Below are 20,711 nucleotides of genomic sequence, written 5' to 3' on the forward strand. Positions count from 1 at the left end.
TGAAAATATTGCCAAAAAACTCCAGGGACTTGTCTTGGCAGTTGCCAGGAAGCAAAACTAACTCAGAAGTCACAAAGCCCTACATTTAAAAATGCCATCCTAGATGCAACATTCCATTCTATATTTTTAAAAAAAGGGTAACGCTCCTGGTAGATAGCCTACTTCTTGTTGCTTGTTTATATTTGTATCCTTTTTTTAAAAAAAGGCATCTTTTAAATGGAGCAGCAAGTTTGTTTATTGATATTCTTAAAAGAATGTTGCCTTTCATCTCAGTGCAATAATTTGTAAACATTTTTTGTTTCCTTCAGGCAGTACTGTATGGCAAGTTAGTGGCAGCCCGGCAGAAACTTGCCAGTGAAAAAGACATCCCTCCAGCTGTGCTTGCAACAAATAAAGTGCTGGTTGATATGACTGTGATAAGGTATGAATTTCCATTGAAGTGAGTGAATGAACACCATTTAGATATATGTTGGAGAACAATAGGAATCATTTGGCTGGGAAAATGACAGGGGTTCTCATCTCCTAAAATGTTAAATGAATTTGTATGAATTCATCTTCCCATTCCACCCTATAAATAAACTAATAATTTCATTGGAGATAGGATTGGGTAATAAATTAAACCACTTGCTTCCGTCCTGATTCAAACTTATAATCATCAAAAATGAGGGATTTTTTTTTTTTTTTTAGTTTTTCTCTTGCCACAAAACAATCTTCATTTACTTAACAAAATTGCTATCTTCCTTTTTCTTGACCTGGGAGTGACTTGTCCCACAATTTGAGAATTCCTGAACTAGGTAATTGTCCCTAAAAATTAGAAAATCTGTTTGACCACAATATAGCTGAAAGGGGAAAAAATGCGTTTATATTACCACAAGTACTGATGGTTTGTCTTATCATTTTCACCTTTAACTCTACAGAATTTCCTTCGTTATTACAATGATTTCCAAACATTTTAGACTTTTCATGCTTATGCAATTGCTCCTGGCTAATGACAATTTAAATCCACCTGTTTTGATAACATTTCAAATCATTAGAATGTTTTTTTTTTAACGTTTCATCCTTCTAGATGTATTCAGATGATTCACATTGACTCAAGTTTGGAAATTTTGCTTTACTTTAGCAAACGTGCTTGAGATCAGTAGCCTTAATTTGATGCCAACTGTACACCATAACTACATTTATTAAATTTACCACCTTGGGATTTGTTCTCAAAAGTAAAAAGATTTAAATTCCATAAAATAAATAATAAAATATATAAACGATCCTAAATATGAATTTAAATTTCATTTTGCAATAATATTATTAGTAAAATAAAGGATGGTCAAGCAGATCAGAAGCCAGTAATCTCTTTACACCAGTGGGTCGGGACCCCATTTGGAGTCGAATTACCATTTCACGGGGGTCGCCAAACAACGCAGTCCGCCATTTTTTCCCCCCTTTTCCTTAGCTGTGCTACTCCCTTTTAATCTATTGGCTTTTGAAAGCCAATAGAATAGACTTCTTGAATAGAGTCTAATTCTATTGGCTTTCAAAAGCCAATAGGAATTGTCCAGGCTGTCTCTGCCCTTCTGAGCCCGCCAAAAGTCCCATTCTGCAAATGGTGCTGCACCAGTTGAGTAGTCCTCGACTTACAACCGGTTGAGTAGTCCTCGACTTACGACCAGTTGGGGGTCGCGGCATTAAAAAGGTTGAGAACCACTGCTTTACACTTACTGGTAGTGACAAATTGCACTGATGGATTGTAAACTTTGCTAACTTATCTAGGTTTTAATTTCTGTTTTCGGGTTCTTCAGCAAATACTTTCCTATTCTCCCTCTTTCTGTACTTATAAGAGTCTTTTTTTCCTTTCTACCTTCATATATCAAACTCAAAAGTAATGAAACCATAGAATGTCTGTAACATCTGTAACATTTTTTTCCAGGCCTACAACTGTGGAAATTATGAAGAGAATTGATGGCATTTCTGAAGCAAAATCTACCGTGTTGGCTCCTCTTCTAAACATAATCAAGGAATTCTCCCAGACAAATAATTTACAGGTCAGATATCATTAAATTCAATTAACTATTGTTAAGTTTTAAGAAGGTGAGCCAATGTCACAATTGGCAGCATGCTCTTCTAACGTCTTGCCTACAGATAATCCTTGCTTAACAACCATTTGTTCAGTGACTGTTCAAGGTTACAACCGCATTGAACAAGTGGTGGTCATACCTGCTCCTTGAAGTTAACAGCCATTGCAGTGCTCCTGGGGTCACGTGAACAAAATTCAGTCTGCCTGCATTTACAACTGCAGGGTGCACTTCAACTTTCCCCCCACTCACCTTTCTCTGCTGTTTTGACCGCCTTGCACGCCACTGGCCTGAAGAAGTCTTCTTGTATCTGGTGCTCCTCGCCTTTTTCTCCTCTTCTTTGTGCACTGGTCCACCTGTTGATCTTCCCTCTGTTTTCCTTTCCTGACCTCCTTGTAACTATCGTCAATGTCTCTGACTCCAATCATGGCCTATGCAATCATTCCACCAGGGCTTCCTTTTCCAATTTTTCTTTATTGGGAGCATTGGGAGCTGGTGGAGAGGGGGATATTTAGCACTGTCAGATATACCATGTTTGAAGCCGAGGATGTCATTGGTGGCTGAAGGGATGTAGAGCAGTGAAGATTTTGGAAGTTTGAAGGGGTTGATTTTTTTTTTTTTTTTGACCGGACACCCCTCTGTTTGGAACATGGGTGTTGTAGTCTATGCCCAGATCAATCACAGATGTTTTAGTCCAGACAGATAACCTGGAACTAGCTGTTCAGTATAAGGATGTTTTATATATGGGTAGTCCTCACTTAACAACCACAATTGAGCCTGGAGTTTTGGTCATTTCTTGTAATTGTTAAGGGAGTCACTATATGACCTGCCTGGGCTTTATGACCGTTTTAACAACAGTTGCAAGGCGAGTCACTGTGGCTGTTAAGTGAATCATGTGGTCATTAAGCAAATCCATTCTCCTGAATGGGTGCGTTTTGCCAGAAACCAGCAAAAACATTGCAAATCTCTCTGCAACCAGTGTAAATGCAAGCCTGTTGCCAAGCGCCTGAAATCTGATCACGTGACTGCAGGGAGGGGTTGATGCAGGAGTGACACATTCAAAGACAGGTTGTAAGTAGCCTTTGGGGGGGGGGATCATAACTTTCAACAATTGTTAAGCGACTGGTCCTTAAGTGACCACCTTCCTTCCTAGCGTTGCTTATTCCTTTGTTCAGTGATGTTCTTCAGTGTTTAGATTTTTTCAAAATAGCAGTTTCCTTGATACTCTGCAGACAGACATCTTCAAGAATTCTGGAATGAGAGATCAGCCAGATGCAGTCCTTCAGGTGGACAGTGAGTACAACATCCCGAGAGAATCAGAAGAACGTAAAACTTATGCATTGTTTCAAGATACGAGTAGGTCCCTGGTAAGCTTTTTAACGTTTCCTTATATGCAAAGCCACACTTCTTTATCAGATTGCAATCTATCAAAGTACTTTAATTTAAAGGAATAAAAAACTGACCACTGCTTATGTGCTACATCTTATTGGCTCATGATGGTCCTTACTGAAACTTACTTTGAATTGGGCTTATTTTGCTGTTTCAAAGCAGAATGATGAGTTAAATGAAGTTCTGCTTGTAAGCTAGCAAAGAAGACCTTAATAATAATAATGATGATGATGATGTTGGAAGGGACCTTAGAGGTCATCTAGTCCAACCCCCTGCTCAGGCAGGAAACCCTATACCATTTCAGACAAACGGCTGTCCAGTCTCTTCTTAAAAACTTCCAGTGTTGGAGCATTCACCGCTTCTGGAGGCAGGTGGTTCCACTGGTTAATTGTTCTAACTGTCAGGAAGTTTCTCCTTAGTTCTAGGTTGCTTCTCTCCTTGATTAGTTTCCATCTGTTGCTTCTTGTCCTGCCTTCAGGTGCTTTGGAAAATAGCTTCACTCCCTCTTCTTTGTGGCAGCCCCTGAGTGGCTGTCTTCTGTAGGAGGCAACATATGAGGGAAGAGACATGGATGGGACTACTTCCTTTTGTTTTTCATTTCTCTCTCCTTTTTATCTTTTTATTTTATTTTCTCATCCAGTATACTGGATTTCAGTGTAGGGATCGAGTACTGGAAGTCCGAATTAATTATGAATAATAATAACAAAGTGTAATACAGGCAGTTCTCAACATGCAATCACAGTTGGGACCAGAACTTCCATTGCTAAGCAATTGTTAAGTGAATCACGTGGTTATTAAATGAATCTGGGTTCTCCCATTGCTTATTGGAAGTCAACTGGGAAGGTTGCAAATGGTGATCACATGATCCCAGGATTCTACAACTGTTGAAAATACATGTTGGTTGCCAAACATCCAAATTTTAATCACATGACTGTGTGGATGCTATGATGGTCATAAGTGCAAAGCCCAAATATAAGTCATCCTGACTACACAGATAAACCTCCAGGTGCCCTCAACGACTCTCTTAATAGAATGCAAATGACCAGCTGTCTGCAAGGAGTATAAATCCTTCCATTCCCCACCATCCAGGCAGAGCTGAAGAAACCTCTTGGATGAGAAGTGAAATGTCTTCAAAGAAAAAGAAAAATCAGTTGCCTTGTGAAAAAGCACCTTTGGGATAATTATGACCTGGTTGACTGAGAATCTCCATAGATTTTGACTGATTAGTGTCACATTTCCAAAATATTGTGACATATTCATTTATTAAAGCTATGCCATGTTTTGTCTATATTATGTTTGAATGAGGGATAAGTACTAAAATAGTTAACCAGTCTTTTAAATAGTTTGATGTACTTTTCCCCCAATTAATTATTTCATTTAATTTCTCCCCCCATCTTCGATATTTTCAATAGTTGCATATATTGTATTTGCTAGTCAGCAATTGGGTAACTGATATAATGGCCTCATAGTGCTATGCAGTCAATCAGATTTGGTTATAGAGTGATTTAATTGAAGCTAAGTTACATAAGTTCTTCTGGTATCAATATTATTGTCAGTCTAATTAAATAAAAACTTTTGCTCTTTTCCAGAGCAGCTGTCCAAAATTTGCCCAGAAAGGAACATATCTCAGCATTGCTGTTTTTTTTAAATTAAAAATATTCAAATTTTTGACAGACTTTATTTTTGTTAATAAAAAAGCAACTGTAACAAACTGCTTCTGTATATTGATGCTAGGTTTGCTTCTCAGTTTGCTGCTCCCAAGAGCATATGAAATTAGATAGCCAACAAATTTTAAAATACCCAAGGACTAATTAGCAAGGAGCAATAATACAATTAAGACTTGGTAATTTGATGCCGTGTATCAAATGACTATTGATTATAATGTGCACTCTTGTGTCTGTTGTCTGAGAGAAAGTCAGCAAACATAATATGCAGTCATCATCTCTATGTGAAGAAAATAATTGGCAAAGTTACAAAGATGTATTAAAAAGCCACTTGATATGATTAGCATAGTAGTATAAAAAACAATATTTTTTTCCCATTCATAAACTGTACTAACACTTTTATGTTGTGCTAGTAACATGTTTCCCCGAAAATAATCTTTTTTTTTTTTTTTTTTTTTGGCCTCCAAAAGAGGCATCAGGTCTTATTTTGGGGAATGTCTTTTATACTCACCTCCGGCACTGACAGCCCCAACCAGCTGGTCCACTTCTTCTGCAGCCGAAGGAGCAGCTTCATTCTGCAGCTGCATTCCGGTCTGCATTTTGCAATCAGGCCTTTCCGGAAGGCCACTGCAGCCAAGTTCCGAGCTATGGATTGAATCCATCTCGGCTGCAGAGATCTTCCAGAAAGGCCTGTTAGTGAGAAAGGCAAGCCTGGCTGCAGAAGACACCGCAGAAGAAGTGGGCCGGCGAGGAGAAGCCTGGCTGCCAAGTAAGTGGGTGCAGAGTGCATGAGGCAGCTCCACCCCCCTATCCCTGCCCAAGTTTGATTTTTAGGTGTGTGCCTTGCCCCCAGACTAGGGCTTATTTTTGGGGTAGGGCTTATATTAGGCCCACCCCCAAACTCAAGCTAGGGCTTATTTTCAGGATAGGCTTTATTTTGGGGAAACAGTATTTACTGTGTCACTCCATACCTAGAATGGCAAAAATACCTTACTTCATTCACAGGACTATTGCTTCTCTAAGTATTTAACAAAAGAACTTATTGCCATTGTAGCACAACCTAAATGGCTTCTAAAATAAGTATGCCTTTGATTTATAGATTGAATTGAATAAAATGAGTTTTGTCAGAGTAGTAATCACCTAAGTGTTTAGTTGAGTAATCTGCTGATTTAATCAGTTGACATTCAGATGTGTTATTTATACAGTACTATTTACATAACATTGCTCAGTTGCTAGTGAAACACCAAAAGGAAGGAACCAGAGCTGCTTTGGTCTTTATGCACATGTAAAATATTCACAAGTGGATGTCAGTATGTTCAGTAAATTGGTACTCTTTCTATCTACATTTTTTAATTATATCACTGTCTGCATGAGGTATGCAGTAACAGAGATGGTGATGATCATTGATTTCCTAGGTAAAGAAAATGAGTTAAAATGAGCATCAAGTATCATAGAAACTAGTTATTCAAAACTTGGGAAAAAATCTGGTGGATTTGATCTTGGATGAAAGCAATAATAAGATGGTTAGGTTACAAATTTGGTACCATCACTGAGAAGATCTCTCTGTTAGTTACTATGACCATGGTAGTTCTTATTAACATATGAAGGGTCACTTTTTTCTGGATAAAAACTTCCCTATAAATTCAATGGTATTTGGGGGGGGAGCCTATGGGAGAAGGATGCTCAAAGCTAGTAAGAGCTTTAAGAATCAAAATGAGCACTGTATACTGATTCTGGAAGTGAACAAGTAATTTATTAAAGCACAATGTCATGGTTGTGCTTTGATACTGTGTGCTCAGGGGAGGGGAATTTAGTTTTTGGCTTAATGTCATGGTTCCGACAGATGGAACTCTTCAAAGACTTTCAAGGCATTGCTTAAAGAATCTTTATTTTGAGTAGCATAACATCGGCAGTGCATAGCATAACATCAGCAGTGCATAATCGAAGCCAAAAACTAAGTTCCCCTCCCCTGAGCACATAGTATCAAAACACAATTCCCTCCTTCAATTAACAGTCATAAATCACATTCCCCAATTAGCTTGAAGCGGGCTTCCTCTCCTGCTCTCCAGCCCGCCAATTGTTTATCAGCTCTGGTTACAATAACCTTGTTTCTCACGCTGGGTCCAGTGTTTTATGTCTAGCTGGACTCTCATTCACATTCCCTCTCCCAGCATCATCTAACTCTAAAAGCAAAAGGTAAAAGATGGCCACATTCCCATCTGTTGTCAATGCAAAAACATCCAATGTTAGTGTTGACACACAATATGGCACTACATGTTCACGTTAAGAATAAAACCATGCATGTACTGTAAAATTACTATATCATGTATAGTAATTAGTATAGGGCTAATGCTTTAAGCTGATGCAAAGGAAAGATGAGCTGCTGCTGTCATGAGCATTCACATTTTCTCTCACACATACATGATCACCCAAACTGATCCTAAAGGGAGAGTATGGCCTGTTCTGAAAAAACTCTGAACATCACTTCTCAAGATTACAAAATATTTACCAGTTTACACAAGCCTTGTCTGACCTCTAGCTTCTTGTAATTCATGGATTCTACTACTTATTCCATAGAGCAAGTTTAGGGCATCCATGGCATCGATGGAGCTAAAATACATCCTACACTTTTTCTTCTTTAATATATTTTTATTTGTTAAAGCAAACAGCTAAAATACCATCAGGATATCAATAAAGGATCAAAATGAGGTTATGATGATGATATATAGATAATACATTTTGAATTCTTTGGAAGAACTGTAAAACATGATTTCAGAACAACAGTATCACCTATTGGTAGGAGAAGGAACTCCAATTTTACCTTCTAATATAGCCAGAAAAATGCTGAGTTAGCAGTTGGATATAGGATTGCAGCAGTGGCTATGTGTTTTTAGCTACATAAGGAAAACAAAATATTAGGAAAGAAACAATTTTTACATTGACTGCTTATTCAGACATGCACACACATGAAAGTCTGTGAGAGATAAGTATATTGACAGAGAAAGGAAACTTCTTTTTCTCCATTGTCGACCCAGAAATTAAATGAGACCATTTACTGCCTTCATATAATTCCTTATTGCCTTTGAAAACCAGCTAAGATTTTGGACTAAACGACATCCTTTGCATTGATTCATAATCTGCCAACAAGTGTTTTTTTTTACCCCCAACAACCATAGATAGATTTTCTCCATGGTGATGTGTCCCTAACCTGGTTTTCAGGTCTTCCAACATTGCACCTACTGTCATTGTAACTTAGTCCATCTATATTGCTGCTAGTCTTTCTTTCTTTCTTTCTTTCTTTCTTTCTTTCTTTCTTTCTTTCTTTCTTTCTTTCTTTCTTTCTTTCTTTCTTTCTTTTTTTCCTTCCTTCCTTCCTTCCTTCCTTCCTTCCTTCCTTCCTTCCTTTCTTTCCCCAGCATTAGAACCTATGTCAGAAATTATGTTATATGTGTGAAGTAGGATAATTTGAGCCTGGTCATTTGTGCCTTGAGTGAGAACTCTGGATTGTTTTGTTCAATGATCCATTACAATATACATCTGTCGTCTTTCTCTCTCTCTCTCTCTTCCTCCCTCCTAACCTACCCAAGTAGGTAAAACATAAAATGAAAATGTTTAGTAGCCACAATTTTGAAACAAGATTCTGAGCCAGCTCAAAACCCAATCTGAGTGCACAGATTACAATTCAGATGAACCTGTTATCCTATCCTAAAAATATCCTATTGTTGAACTGCTTTATTTCTGGCCTTTAGTTACAGCAAAAAAATATTGAGCTTCCTTCTGTTTTATTCATTGCTTAGTAAAATAGTTTTTGTGATTATATGACTTTTAATCATATTATATGAAAAGATGCATATGTTATTGCCCAATTTAAAACAAGTGCAAGATACGAATATAGAAATAAAAGTAACTGCAATTTTAGTTCTCAAATCTTCTCTTCCAGTTGATGCACTGCTATTTATATTATAGTTAATAACAGCTAATTTTAATTTGATTTGTCAATGTAATTCGCCTTAATCTTTCAGGAGGATTCAGTGAAGCCACTTATTCAGGAATCCAGTTCTGAGTCCTATGGAAATATAAAGCAGAATGTCTCATGTACAGATTCTTTATCCTGGGTAATTATGTAGTACATCATCTATTGATTATACCAAACAAACAAATACTAAAAATATTGCAGAGTCTCCATCAATGAATTTGTTTTAATGATAATATTGGAAACATTCTCATTAATATCTAAGTTAAGTATGTAATATAGAATGCAGACTTAAAATCATAATTTTTTATAGTGGAAAAATACATTGGAGATAATCTAGTCCAGTTCCCTGCTCAGTGCAGGATTCATTGGAGTCGGGGTTGGCAAACCTTACAGCCCATTGGCCAGATATGACTTGCCACCCAAAATCATCCAGCCCATGGTCTCAGAAAGGAATATATTCACCTGATGTGTATATGGGTATGTGTGTGTGAGAGAGAGGGGGAGGGAGGGAGAGAGAGAGAGAGCACCCATCACTTCCTTGGGTGGCCATTTTTGTAACAACTTCATAAGCCACAAGCACAGGCAGAGCAACAAACCTCCACACAAACTGTGAGGTGGAAGTGGAGCTATAGAGAGAGCTGGAAGATGACTTTCTAGTCTCTGGCGAAGACTTATAGTAAAAGGAAGCTCAACACTTAACATGGCCCATAAGATAATCCTCTTGATATCTAGTATTAGTTTTCCAGTGTCATGCAGGGTATAGTGTTAAATCATTGAAAAGGTTTCTTGAATTGTACAATTAAAGCATTGGTATTAATTGCATTAATAGATTATTGCAAAATGCATTGCATTATTTTGTAATATAAGGATTTCTATCTTGAGCTTGATATTTGATAGATATTTATTGATAGATATTTATTGTTGCTTATAAATATTAAAAACAGGAAAAAAGAAGAATAATATAAACTGCTTAGAAAAATAGCTAACTTTCCCCTTTATACTCCCCAATTTGCAGTATTTATAAGCATTTCTTTTTTTATTATTTTTTTTTTATTTTTTAAACATACAATCATTTATAAAAATACAATAAAATTTTAAAGTAGAAGAAAAAAACAAACAAAAAAAAGAAACAAACAAACCCCCCCCTCCCTCCCACCCCAACCCCCCTCCCTTCACTTCCCAGAGCAGAATACAGGGTTAATAATAAAAAAAAATTTATAATAATTAAGAAAAAAGAAAAAAAAGAAAAGAAAAAAAGGAAAAAAAATATCATAATTAACCTTTAACTCCATAACCTATAAAACAATTCTCTATAATATTTAAAATTCATTCATAAAATAAATGAAACTTTTTAATTCCATACTTTTTCTGAATATAATCTATCCACCTTCCCCATACAATAATATATCTTTCTTGTGTATGATCCTTTAAATAAGCAGAAATTTTTGTCATTTCTGCAAAACTAGATACTTTAAATATCCATTCTTCTAAAGTAGGCAAGGAATCTTTCTTCCAATATAAACCTACTAGTAACCTTGCTGCAGTTAATAAATTCAACATCAAAGTAGTTTCTTTTTCATTTAAGTCAACAAAAATACCAAGTAAAAATAGTTGAGGAGTAAACTTTATCTTTTTCTAAAAATCTTTTGAATGTTCCACCAAATCATAATCCAAAAAGCCTTTACTTTTTTACAATTCCACCAAATATGAAAGTATATCGCATCATTATTGCCACATCTCCAACATTTGGGCTGTATATTGGAATACATACAAGATAATTTTTTAGGATCTAAGTGCCATCTATAGAACATTTTATAAAAATTTTCTCTCAAATTTTGAGCTTGTGTAAATTTAACATTTCTTATCCAAATTGTCTCCCATAAATCCAATGAGATCGGCTCCTGTATATTCTGAGCCCATTTAATCATACAGTCTTTAACCAATTCTGTTTCCGAATCTAACTCTAATAAAACATTGTATATTCTTTTTATATGAGCCGGACTTTGGTTTTTAGTCTGAATAACCAATTGTCTATCTTCTAGTGTTATTCCCTCTTTCTTGTCTACAGTCCATCTATCCATTATTTGTAAATATTGAAACCATGATTGTAGAATATTTTGCTGCCTTAGTATATCTAGGGATTTCAAATGCCAATTCGAACCAGAACGAATTAACAATTCTTTATACGAGATTTTGTCAAAATTTGTCCCCTTAGAAGTTCCCTCAATTGCATGTCTGGGAATCCCCCAGATAGGTATTTTATAATTTAATCTATAATAATACTTCTTCCAAACACGAAGTAAGGCATTCCTCAAAATATGTGATTTAAAAGTCCGATCAACTTTCTTATTAAAAATTAAATATGCATGCCAACCATATATTAAATCCCAACCTTCCAAAAAAAGAATATCCATATTTGTTAAATTAAGCCAATCACTTAACCAAGTTAGGGCGGCTGCATCATAATATAATTTCAAATTAGGTGCCTTAAGTCCCCCTCTTTCTCGAGCATCCTGTAATATCTTAAATTTAACCCTTGGTTTCTTCCCGGCCCATATAAAATTATTGATACCCTTTTGCCATTCCTCCAAATTTGCCTCTTTTTTAAGAATAGGTATCATCTGAAACAAAAAAAGAAACTTTGGTAGAACATTCATTTTTACAGCTGAAATTCTCCCCAACAATGACAATTGCAATTTTTTCCAATCTCTTAAATCCTTTTGGACTTTTGCCCATAGTGGTTCATAATTGTTCTTATACAATTTTCCATTTGAAGCAGTTAAATATACTCCCAAATATTTAACTTTTTTTACCATCTGGAAACCTGTGGCTTTAATCAAACTTTCCCTATCTTTAACTGGCATATTCTTAGATAATATCTTAGTCTTATAATTATTAACTTTAAAACCAGAAACATTCCCATGCTGTGTTATAGTTCTAACAAACCATCAATCGCCTGATTCGGTTGTTCCAAAATTAAAACCAAATCATCCGCAAATGCCCGCAATTTATACTTATTCTTCCTTATCTTTACACCCTTAATTAACTTTGATTCCCGAATCTGAATCAATAAAATCTCCAATGTTAAAACAAATAACAATGGGGATAATGGACATCCTTGCCTCTTTTGGAGGCAAAAAAAAAAAAAAAGATTATTTTCGGGGAAACATGTTACTAGCACAACATAAAAGTATTTATAAGCATTTCAACCTCCTTAGAAACCATACTTAGTTTGTATCTGCCTTGCTATGTGAGAACTAAGCTTTTAACTATAATTATAATCTATTTTGTCAGTCTTTTGTATCCAGAAGATTAGTAGAATGATTATAACTGGTTCCTCTTTTTCCAAAGAAACAATGTAATAAGGAAGAGCAAGTCCTTAATCCTAAACAGGATGCCCAGAATCATCAGAGTGCTATCCAATTGGCTTCATGGAACCAGCACTCAGCTAACGTTGAGGAAGATCTGTTTACTGATTCCCAGTCAGAGGTAATTGTTATTCATGTCATCCAAAACAGACTTAGGCAAACTTAATGATATGTTGATTATATTTTATTTGATTTTACAGCTAGGTTCTAGTACCTTTCTGTGATCATTTAATATCAAATAACATGTAAGTTCTTATCCCAAGAAGCTAGCAAGAATTATTCATGTTTATATTTTTGGTTTCCTTGTGCTTTCTAAGCTGCTTGGAGGAAAAAATAATCTTGGAAAGCACATATGAGAAAGAATGTCTTTTTTGATATTGTTGTGTCCTGAGCCTGCAAAAGCAGGCTCGGGATGTTGCATTGGTCCTGGGCATTCTAAAAGCTGTCCGGGACCAGACAGAGCGGCGCTAGCCTTGTGCACATGCGCAAGGCGCGAAAATGCTGTTCCTATTGGTTGACACTGGGCTTCTGGCCATATAAAAAGGCCTGTGTGCCTTTTCTTTTTGCTTGGTTGTTGTAGAAGGAGAATAAAGTGTTTGTTCAGCATTGCCATGTGTCTTCATCATTCGCAAGCGAACGAAGGACTTAACAGATATATACATATCATACTCATAAATCCATCAAACAGGTTAAAAAGTGGAATAAAGTATTGTAAAGATGCCACTATTTGGCAAAATTGTCTTTTGATGTGTATCTTGCCTGAGTAAAAATTACATAGTTAATGAAAGAATAAATGTATGATTTTTTTTCCTAGCTGTTAAGTCAGCCTTCAAAGAGGAAATTACCAGAGTGGTTTGGAACATCAAAGGAAATAATTCCTCATGTTAAAGTATCTAAAAAATCCAGAGGAGGAAGTAAAGGACTCTTCAGTTGAAACTGGAAATGGCACAACAATATATTTACACATAACTTCATGAAGGTGAGATTCTTCTACTTTGTTCTGTCTCACTTAAGTGAGTTTTCCATTAATACCTCTTCCAGAAAAAAATATGGGACTGATTAAACTCTGAACGTGAGCCCAGACAAAGAAAGAAGAAAATGAGTAATAGTTTAAATCAGAGTGCACATTGCACAGAATATTCTTCACAATATATGTGTTATGTATTGATGTGGTGAATTGTTCCTTTTCAAATTTAATCACCTATTAAGGAACATATCTGAACTTATATTCAGAAACAGCTGACTTCTCAAAATACATGTAACGTATGGTTCCTCTTCAAATATTATGTTGACATTTAGGAGAACTGTATTTTCATGAAATGAGCATGCCCATATTTGTTTATTTGTAATACACTATTTTTAAGAAAAACATTCCGGTGAAAAATATTAAAAAACAGGATACCATGTGCAATGCTACTTAATTTTTTTTAAATTGTTAACTTTTTTTTTCTTCTCTTGCAATTAAATTTTGGCACTTTCCTACAAAAAATAAAATTTGTTTATAATTAAAAGTTGTGATTCAGTTCAGTGTTTGTGTTCAAAAGAGATTAGCTCTTGATGACTAGATGGACATATAGTTTTCTTGACAAAATGCAGAAGTAGTTTGCCATTATTGCCTTCTGCAATATTTTTTGACATCTGCATCTACTGTAGTACCCTTGGATTTCCTGGTGATCTTAGCTTTTTTGAGGCTAGATCTTTTGTTTGGGTAAAGTAAATAGATGTATGTTTTAAAATTCCTAGCCTTAAATGATAAGACTCCTAAAAAAATTCAAGCTTGACAATTCATCTTCATTCTTCTCTGACTCCCATAATTATAGTTAAAATTTATCCTGTCTGGTCTGTATATGGCTCACAGATAAACTATTACAATTATTTATAGCTCATTTTTCTGTCTGAAAACAACTTTATAGAAGTTGGCTTAAGACAATCTAGAACAGGGGTGTCAAACTGCCAGCCCATGGGCCGGTTGCATCATATGGAGGCCACACCCATCCGAGCTCAGGCAATGGGAAAGAAGTTGTGACACGTAACCTGTGACCTAGAACATTTAGAAATTCTTAGTATCTGACTAACCATAATACTATGAGAAAAATCAGTTACAGTAAAGTGGGGTGCAGTCAAGATACATATGTGGGGTGTCTTGTAAGGAAACTTCTCTACAAAGTTATCCCATTGAATATTGTGATGGATTTCTAAAATGATCGAATGCTACCAACTAGCCTTCAAACCCTTGCCAATCCATCATTGCTTTACTAACATATTTGATTACAAAGATTATCTAAAGCTTTCAAACGATGTAACTTAGGTTCAGAGAAGTTTTATTTTGCTGATTGTTTAAAAAAAACAGGCAAGATTTTTCAAACAGAGTCTAATCACTTTTCCCCAAATTTACATAGCTTTGGAAAAGGTTTAGATAAAAGCCTCTATGTGCGTTTAGCATAAAATAGTATGATAGAGCACTCATGGAAGTGAATGGGATCAGCAGAAAGCAGACTAAAATTTAAGTAACAACAGCCAAGCAAAATACAGTTATTTTGTACAGAAGCGTTTTACTAGGTCTAGCCCAAAATGCTCGCGCTTTGGGGATTTTTCCTGTGGAATTTGCTTCCCTCTGAGATCTAGAGCCCTGCATCAGCACTCTTACTATCTACTTCTCTACTGCTTGTAGAGCAAGTACTTTCTTTATTTCGGCAGGCTATGCAAGCTTTTGCTGCCCGGGGGATTCTGGGAGTTGAAGTCCACACATCTTAAAATTACTAATGATGAAAAACGTGGCTAAATCCCAGATTAAAAATATAAATTCAACAAGCTCTAATTCTATGGAGAGAGGGAGCAGTATTTCGCTCCGCAAATGACTTAATGTTGCCATAGCAATTGTACTACTTCCGGACCTTTACTCTGACGCTGACGCAAAATGCAGTCGACCAGCGACAGGAAGGATGGGCGCTCTTAAGTAGGAACCAAGCCAATCGGAAAGCAGGAGCCGGTGGACTCCGTGGATTCGCCTGCCTTCCTCTTGCCGTTGGAGTCGCCTCATGCGCGAGGTGAGTGGCTTTGGCGCGCGGTCTCGGCGGGATTAGAGCCGTTTGGGAGGAGAAGGGGAGAGCGACGACGTTATGCCGCCGCCTTGGTTGCGGAGTTGCGAAGCTCGACTGCCTCGGGACCGAAGAGCTCAGCAACCCTCTCGGAACAGAGGCGGTCCAGGGGGAAAGCGGAAGACGGGAGAATTCTGGGCATATCAACAAGGAAACGCCACTTTCGCATTTTAAACACGGCGGTTCGCGGGAGCCTTTGAACTGAGCGGTGTGTAGTTTCGAGAGGGGAGGCCACGAGGCAGCGGAAGATCCTTTCCCGGCGGCGTCACCGAGTCGGGGGTATCTTGGTGGAAGTCCTGATTATAGGCTTGAATGGATTCTCATGCACTGGAGCTGCCTCTCCTTAGAGAATTCCCGACAGTCAGTGGCTCAACCCCTGCTTAAATACCTTTTGCGAAGGAGGATTTGTTCTCTAGCTCAGTGGTTCTTAACCTTTTTGAAAGAATCGCCCCCTTGAGCCAATGAGAAATTTGTCATCGCCCCCCTGCCCCAACATAACCTCTCAATCACAACATAGAAATAATTCTTCAATTTATGCAAACACTTGTTTTATTTTCTTTAAAATTGTCATCAGGACATATTGATGCAAATAATTTATTTCCAGTCTCTTTGCCATATCTCAACTGTTTGAAAAATTTTGGTGCCACCCATCACTTTATTCCCAAACTTCGTGGTACATGTATTTTATTATTATCTTATTTATTCAAGACACTTAAATGTAATGACCTCTGAAAACAAAATTCAATTGCAAGAAAGTGAAATGCCTGAAAAGAAAAACAGTAACGTTTAATGATTGAATTACAAGTAAAATTTAAGATGCAAAAAGAAATATAAAAAGGGTAGAGGCTGCTGCGCAACACGCATGAAGATAAGCGAAGCGTATTCACATAGTACAGTGTTCTGTACTGAAGCTAGCTGGAGGAACATTTGAAAACAATTCAATCCACTAATAGTGAGCGATCTGATGTTTTTGTACAAGAGATATGCAGCGATTCACTGTACGAAAAAGTCTCAAAAGTGTCCCCAAAACTTCTCGCTCCATCGCCCCCATATCGCCCCCTTTTTGTTCCTTTGCCCCCACATCACCCCTTTTTGTTCCATCGCCCCCCTGAAGAACAAAATCGCCCCCTGGGAGGCAATATCACCCAGGTTAAGAACCACTGCTCTAGCTGAACGGCTAGGACATCCAGCCGAAATTAAATATCCATCCTTTATTTCTTGTCCTTTCCCCTAGACTCGAGCAGCAGATGTTTATGCAGGACAGTCTTTCAGATATACTACAGATTTTAGCTGTTCCTAAAATAAGTTGCCTAGGTACTATGACATTCTCAATACTCAAGAGTAGAATGTAAACAGACCTTCTGTTAACGCAGCTTAAAACTGCATCCATGTTTTGTAATAGTTGTGTGGTATTGCCAAGATAATGTTCTCCTTGATTGCCACTGAGATACGAATGACATAAATACTGTACAAATAAAGTAAAACTTGTTGCACTAAAATGTCTAAACTACATGCACATGTACTTCTCAAATCAAGTCTTGCCTGTGTTACACTACTGCTTTTACCAAAATACATTTGCACTTGTTTGAAATGTGGATTCCTGAAAAAATTCCTATGCACTAGTGTACTTTGCTGTAACTATCTTTCATGGCAATCCTTTATTTTTGGGAAAGCATGTTCATATTCAAAGTTTGCTATCCTCATTACAGGTGGTCCTCTGGATATCATTGCACATATCTCCCAGCTTCACTCACTATTGTTTATGCTTGCTAGCCTGTTGGAAATTGCTTAATTATCACCTTTAAGGCTACAATTTGTGTACCCATTATGAATCTATGTAGCAATGGAAATCACTCAACGGGTGTTTTGCAGCTCTTTTAAATTCTATAAATCAGCTTTATCTTCATAAACTTCTAGCTATCACTTGGTTTTCCCACCAAGAGAAATGGCTATGCATACAGATAGAGCCAGCCAAGGACAATTTATGAAGTAGGATAACAACAGATTTTGGAAGGTTCTATGTCTGAGTCAGATTTAGAATGAAAAACATACATAACTTGAATTTACAGATCATGTTAAAGCAAGTTTAGCATCATATATGAACTCAATCATATGTAAAATATGTTTTATACCATAATATTTTATGTCTACTGTAGGTTTTTTCCAACAATGTTTTAATGCAGTATATTAATGCAGATATTTTCTTCTGAATCTATGCAACAATTGCTTAAAAATATGGAAATATGATCATATATGCCTTAAAAATACAGTAGATGCATTGTATGTTTAAGGAAGTAACTCAAATGGCTCCCACTGTGATGCTGCTTTCAACTTCACTGAGATTATTGCAGACCTACTTTACAGAATTGTTTTAAGGAAAAAAAACCCTGTCCAATCCAGAATTTTCCAAATATGTTCATAAGTTGTCTTTTTCTAAATATTAGGAAGAAATTTTTGCTTGTTTTCAAATAATTGATTTTTATTATGTGTGATGAAAACGTAATACTCAGTTTAGAGTCAAAATTATAATAAGCTAAAATTTGAAGTTGATGTTTTCCTGAAAATTGGTTAAGCATTTGTTTACTTTAATTACTATAATTTTGTATTATCTTTCTGAATGTGCAAAGAAAATGGGCTAGTAAAAACATTTGCCTACCAAATATATAGGTTTCTTATTGTCCCCAATTAATGTAACTACCTTGTTTGGAGATAATGAAGTAAAGCACCACTTGTTTCTCTCTCTCTCTTCATTCTATTTTGTATTAATGTGTAATTACATTTGGAGAATGCTACAACAATTCTTAAGATGGCATATTCAATTACCTTTTTTGCAAGCATAGATTTGTCAGGGTCTAAAAATAAAACATTTTTGTTTTGAGTTTCAGACCTACAATATTAAATTAAGAATGGTTTTGGTCTGTTAATAATTATGTTTCATTTTTTCTGTGACAGAATTATGGATCCAAGCTTGTTACGAGAACGAGAACTTTTCAAGAAACGAGCACTGTGTACACCTGCTGTAGAGAAACGTCCAGCACCTTCTTCTGATTCCTCATCTTCTAAAAAGAAGAAAGCCAAAGTAGAACAGAGTGGTTCATCAAGTTCAAAACCAAATACAGGTTAGTGGGGGCAAAGGGAAATTTAAAATAAGCAATTGATGCATGTACCTCTTGGCTGATAGGCACAGGTAATGGAACCTTGACTTGCATAGATAGCTGGCATAGAATAAGGTGAACATATTGGCCTAAAACTGAATTTTGGATGTGGCATGCTGACCAAAACGCATGTGAAATTGCTCTTACTGTTAGCAGGGAATGCTGTATGTAGCATGACTGTGATTATGGCTGGTAACTTAGTCTAGTCCTATTCTAGTCATTTAACATACCTAAAATCATTATGTGAAAGTCTTAATTGGCCATGAGGGGTGATAAGGATAAATATGTCATCAGTTGGCAAGTCTAACATTTGAAAGATTACAACTAAGAATGTATGTAAATGTAAAGAGCATGAGTTAATGAATAAATTGTATAAAAATAAATTTGTTTTGTATTGAAACTAAGAGAGAAATGAAGGATGTAATAATCTGAATGAAGGTAGTTAGATTTTATGGAGTGGGGTTGATGAACGCTTGCAATGAAATGAAGATATAATTTTAATTATGAAAGAGATAAAATGTATGTCAAAAGGATGAATGTCATCTAAATTATGGATACAAATAGAAGTTGTAATCCATGAATTGCTGATAATTGTATGTTATGCTCCAGTGTGTAATGCTAATGGAAGAACCAGAAATGAGTATGGAAATATGTTCATCACTGCACATGGATCCAGGGGAAAAATTATTCTGCAAGGTGACATGAATGGATGGGAGAAAAACAAGTAGAGAAAAACTGGACTATTCAGAGAACTAAGAATAGCAATAGCAATAGCACTTAGACTTATTTACATATATTTACAGCACTCTTGAGTGGTTTACAATGTCAGCATATCGCCTCCAACAATCAGGTTTGTTTCTGCTTTAAAAATACATTTGTTTTAATTATATAAATATTTAGCCATATATGGCAAAAAAATATAAATGTACAAACATGATTGGTTTGAATATGATGAAAATTGAAAGACTAAGTGAAGGATGTAAAGTTGATTGGAGGTTCTGAATGATGAATAGAGCATTTCCTGAGTAGATCTTGTAAAAGAGGTATCCTGAAAGAAAAGGAAAGAAGTGAAAGTATAATAGCTATAGGAGAGCGAATATGATACTCTATAAAAAAGAAAAGGAGTGGCAGGGAGCAATAAAGAAAGTTTATGTGGAAATTCTGTAGAATAATAAGAATTGTGACATTGAGTACCATGAAAGAATGTATAGTTATACATAATAGGAAGTATGGAAAAGGATTCTTGTGGAATGATGAAAGAGGCTATGTAAGAGCAATCACAAAAATAATACATTTTGGAAATGTGTGAAGAGAGTTAAACATGGAGTTTCCAGTGAATACAATTTAAAAAATTAAATGATGAGATGATTTGGATTGAAACTGAAATCAATACCATAAGTGAATTGTGTGGGAATAACAATGATATATTGAAATGTGGAATTGAGCTGAATACTGTACATATAACTAACCAAGACAAAAATAATGAAAAGGATGTCAAATTCATAAGAAAGTTGAAAATGGTAAGGCTACAAGTCTGAAGAAATGTTAAAATATGGATATGATTTGCTCATGGTGTAGCTGTGTTTAATATAAAGGTGAAGAGGGCATCTGTATCTGGTAGTTGGGGAATGCTGCTAATTGTTCCTCTACAAAAGGAAAAGTGCCAATAATGCTAAAATTCTGCTTGAAAAGGTGCCACAGGTGACAAAGAATTTGGGAAGTACAGTGCAGTTTTATATTGAACAGGTGTTTCCATAGCAAACCTTTGCTCTTCAGTAGGAAGAAAATTTACTGTATATTTTGAAAATGCATGCAATTGTGATAAAATCAGTAGATTTGAGTTATGGAATATTTTGCATGAAAGTAAAGTTGGAAAGTAGTTGCTGAATACCACGTAAGCAGTATATGATGAAAATGGATATTGTCCCATTGGTTCCTTAAAATATTTATAGATAAATATAGAAGAAATTGTTGAGGGTCTTTGGAAGAATATTA

General features: G+C 36.0%; 2 protein-coding genes across 8 annotated transcripts in view; both read left to right on the plus strand.

The window, feature by feature from the left end:
* Positions 1–15,357, plus strand: part of WRN (WRN RecQ like helicase) — a 58,168-nt gene extending 42,811 nt beyond the window's left edge. For 5 of the 6 annotated variants that reach the window (XM_039333735.1, XM_039333738.1, XM_039333736.1 and 2 more), the window contains 6 exons: positions 309–421; positions 1,922–2,036; positions 3,299–3,433; positions 9,142–9,234; positions 12,447–12,584; positions 13,278–13,974. In XM_039333735.1, coding sequence (XP_039189669.1) covers positions 309–421; positions 1,922–2,036; positions 3,299–3,433; positions 9,142–9,234; positions 12,447–12,584; positions 13,278–13,397 — 714 coding nt within the window. In that variant the 3' untranslated portion in view covers positions 13,398–13,974. Of the gene's footprint in view, positions 1–308; positions 422–1,921; positions 2,037–3,298; positions 3,434–9,141; positions 9,235–12,446; positions 12,585–13,277; positions 13,975–15,337 lie in introns of those variants that run through there. The other variant, XM_039333737.1, reaches the window with a different exon arrangement.
* A 9-nt stretch (positions 15,358–15,366) lies between these two features.
* Positions 15,367–20,711, plus strand: part of GTF2E2 (general transcription factor IIE subunit 2) — a 44,915-nt gene continuing 39,570 nt past the window's right edge. Inside the window, exons 1-2 of one of the 2 annotated variants that reach the window (XM_039333741.1) lie at positions 15,367–15,510; positions 18,514–18,680. In XM_039333741.1, coding sequence (XP_039189675.1) covers positions 18,518–18,680 — 163 coding nt within the window. In that variant the 5' untranslated portion in view covers positions 15,367–15,510; positions 18,514–18,517. Of the gene's footprint in view, positions 15,511–15,541; positions 15,770–18,513; positions 18,681–20,711 lie in introns of those variants that run through there. The other variant, XM_039333743.1, reaches the window with a different exon arrangement.

The sequence above is a fragment of the Crotalus tigris genome, unplaced genomic scaffold (assembly GCF_016545835.1).
Source record: "Crotalus tigris isolate CLP2741 ecotype Arizona unplaced genomic scaffold, ASM1654583v1 scf7180000024506.7606697, whole genome shotgun sequence".
Lineage (NCBI taxonomy): Eukaryota > Metazoa > Chordata > Lepidosauria > Squamata > Viperidae > Crotalus > Crotalus tigris.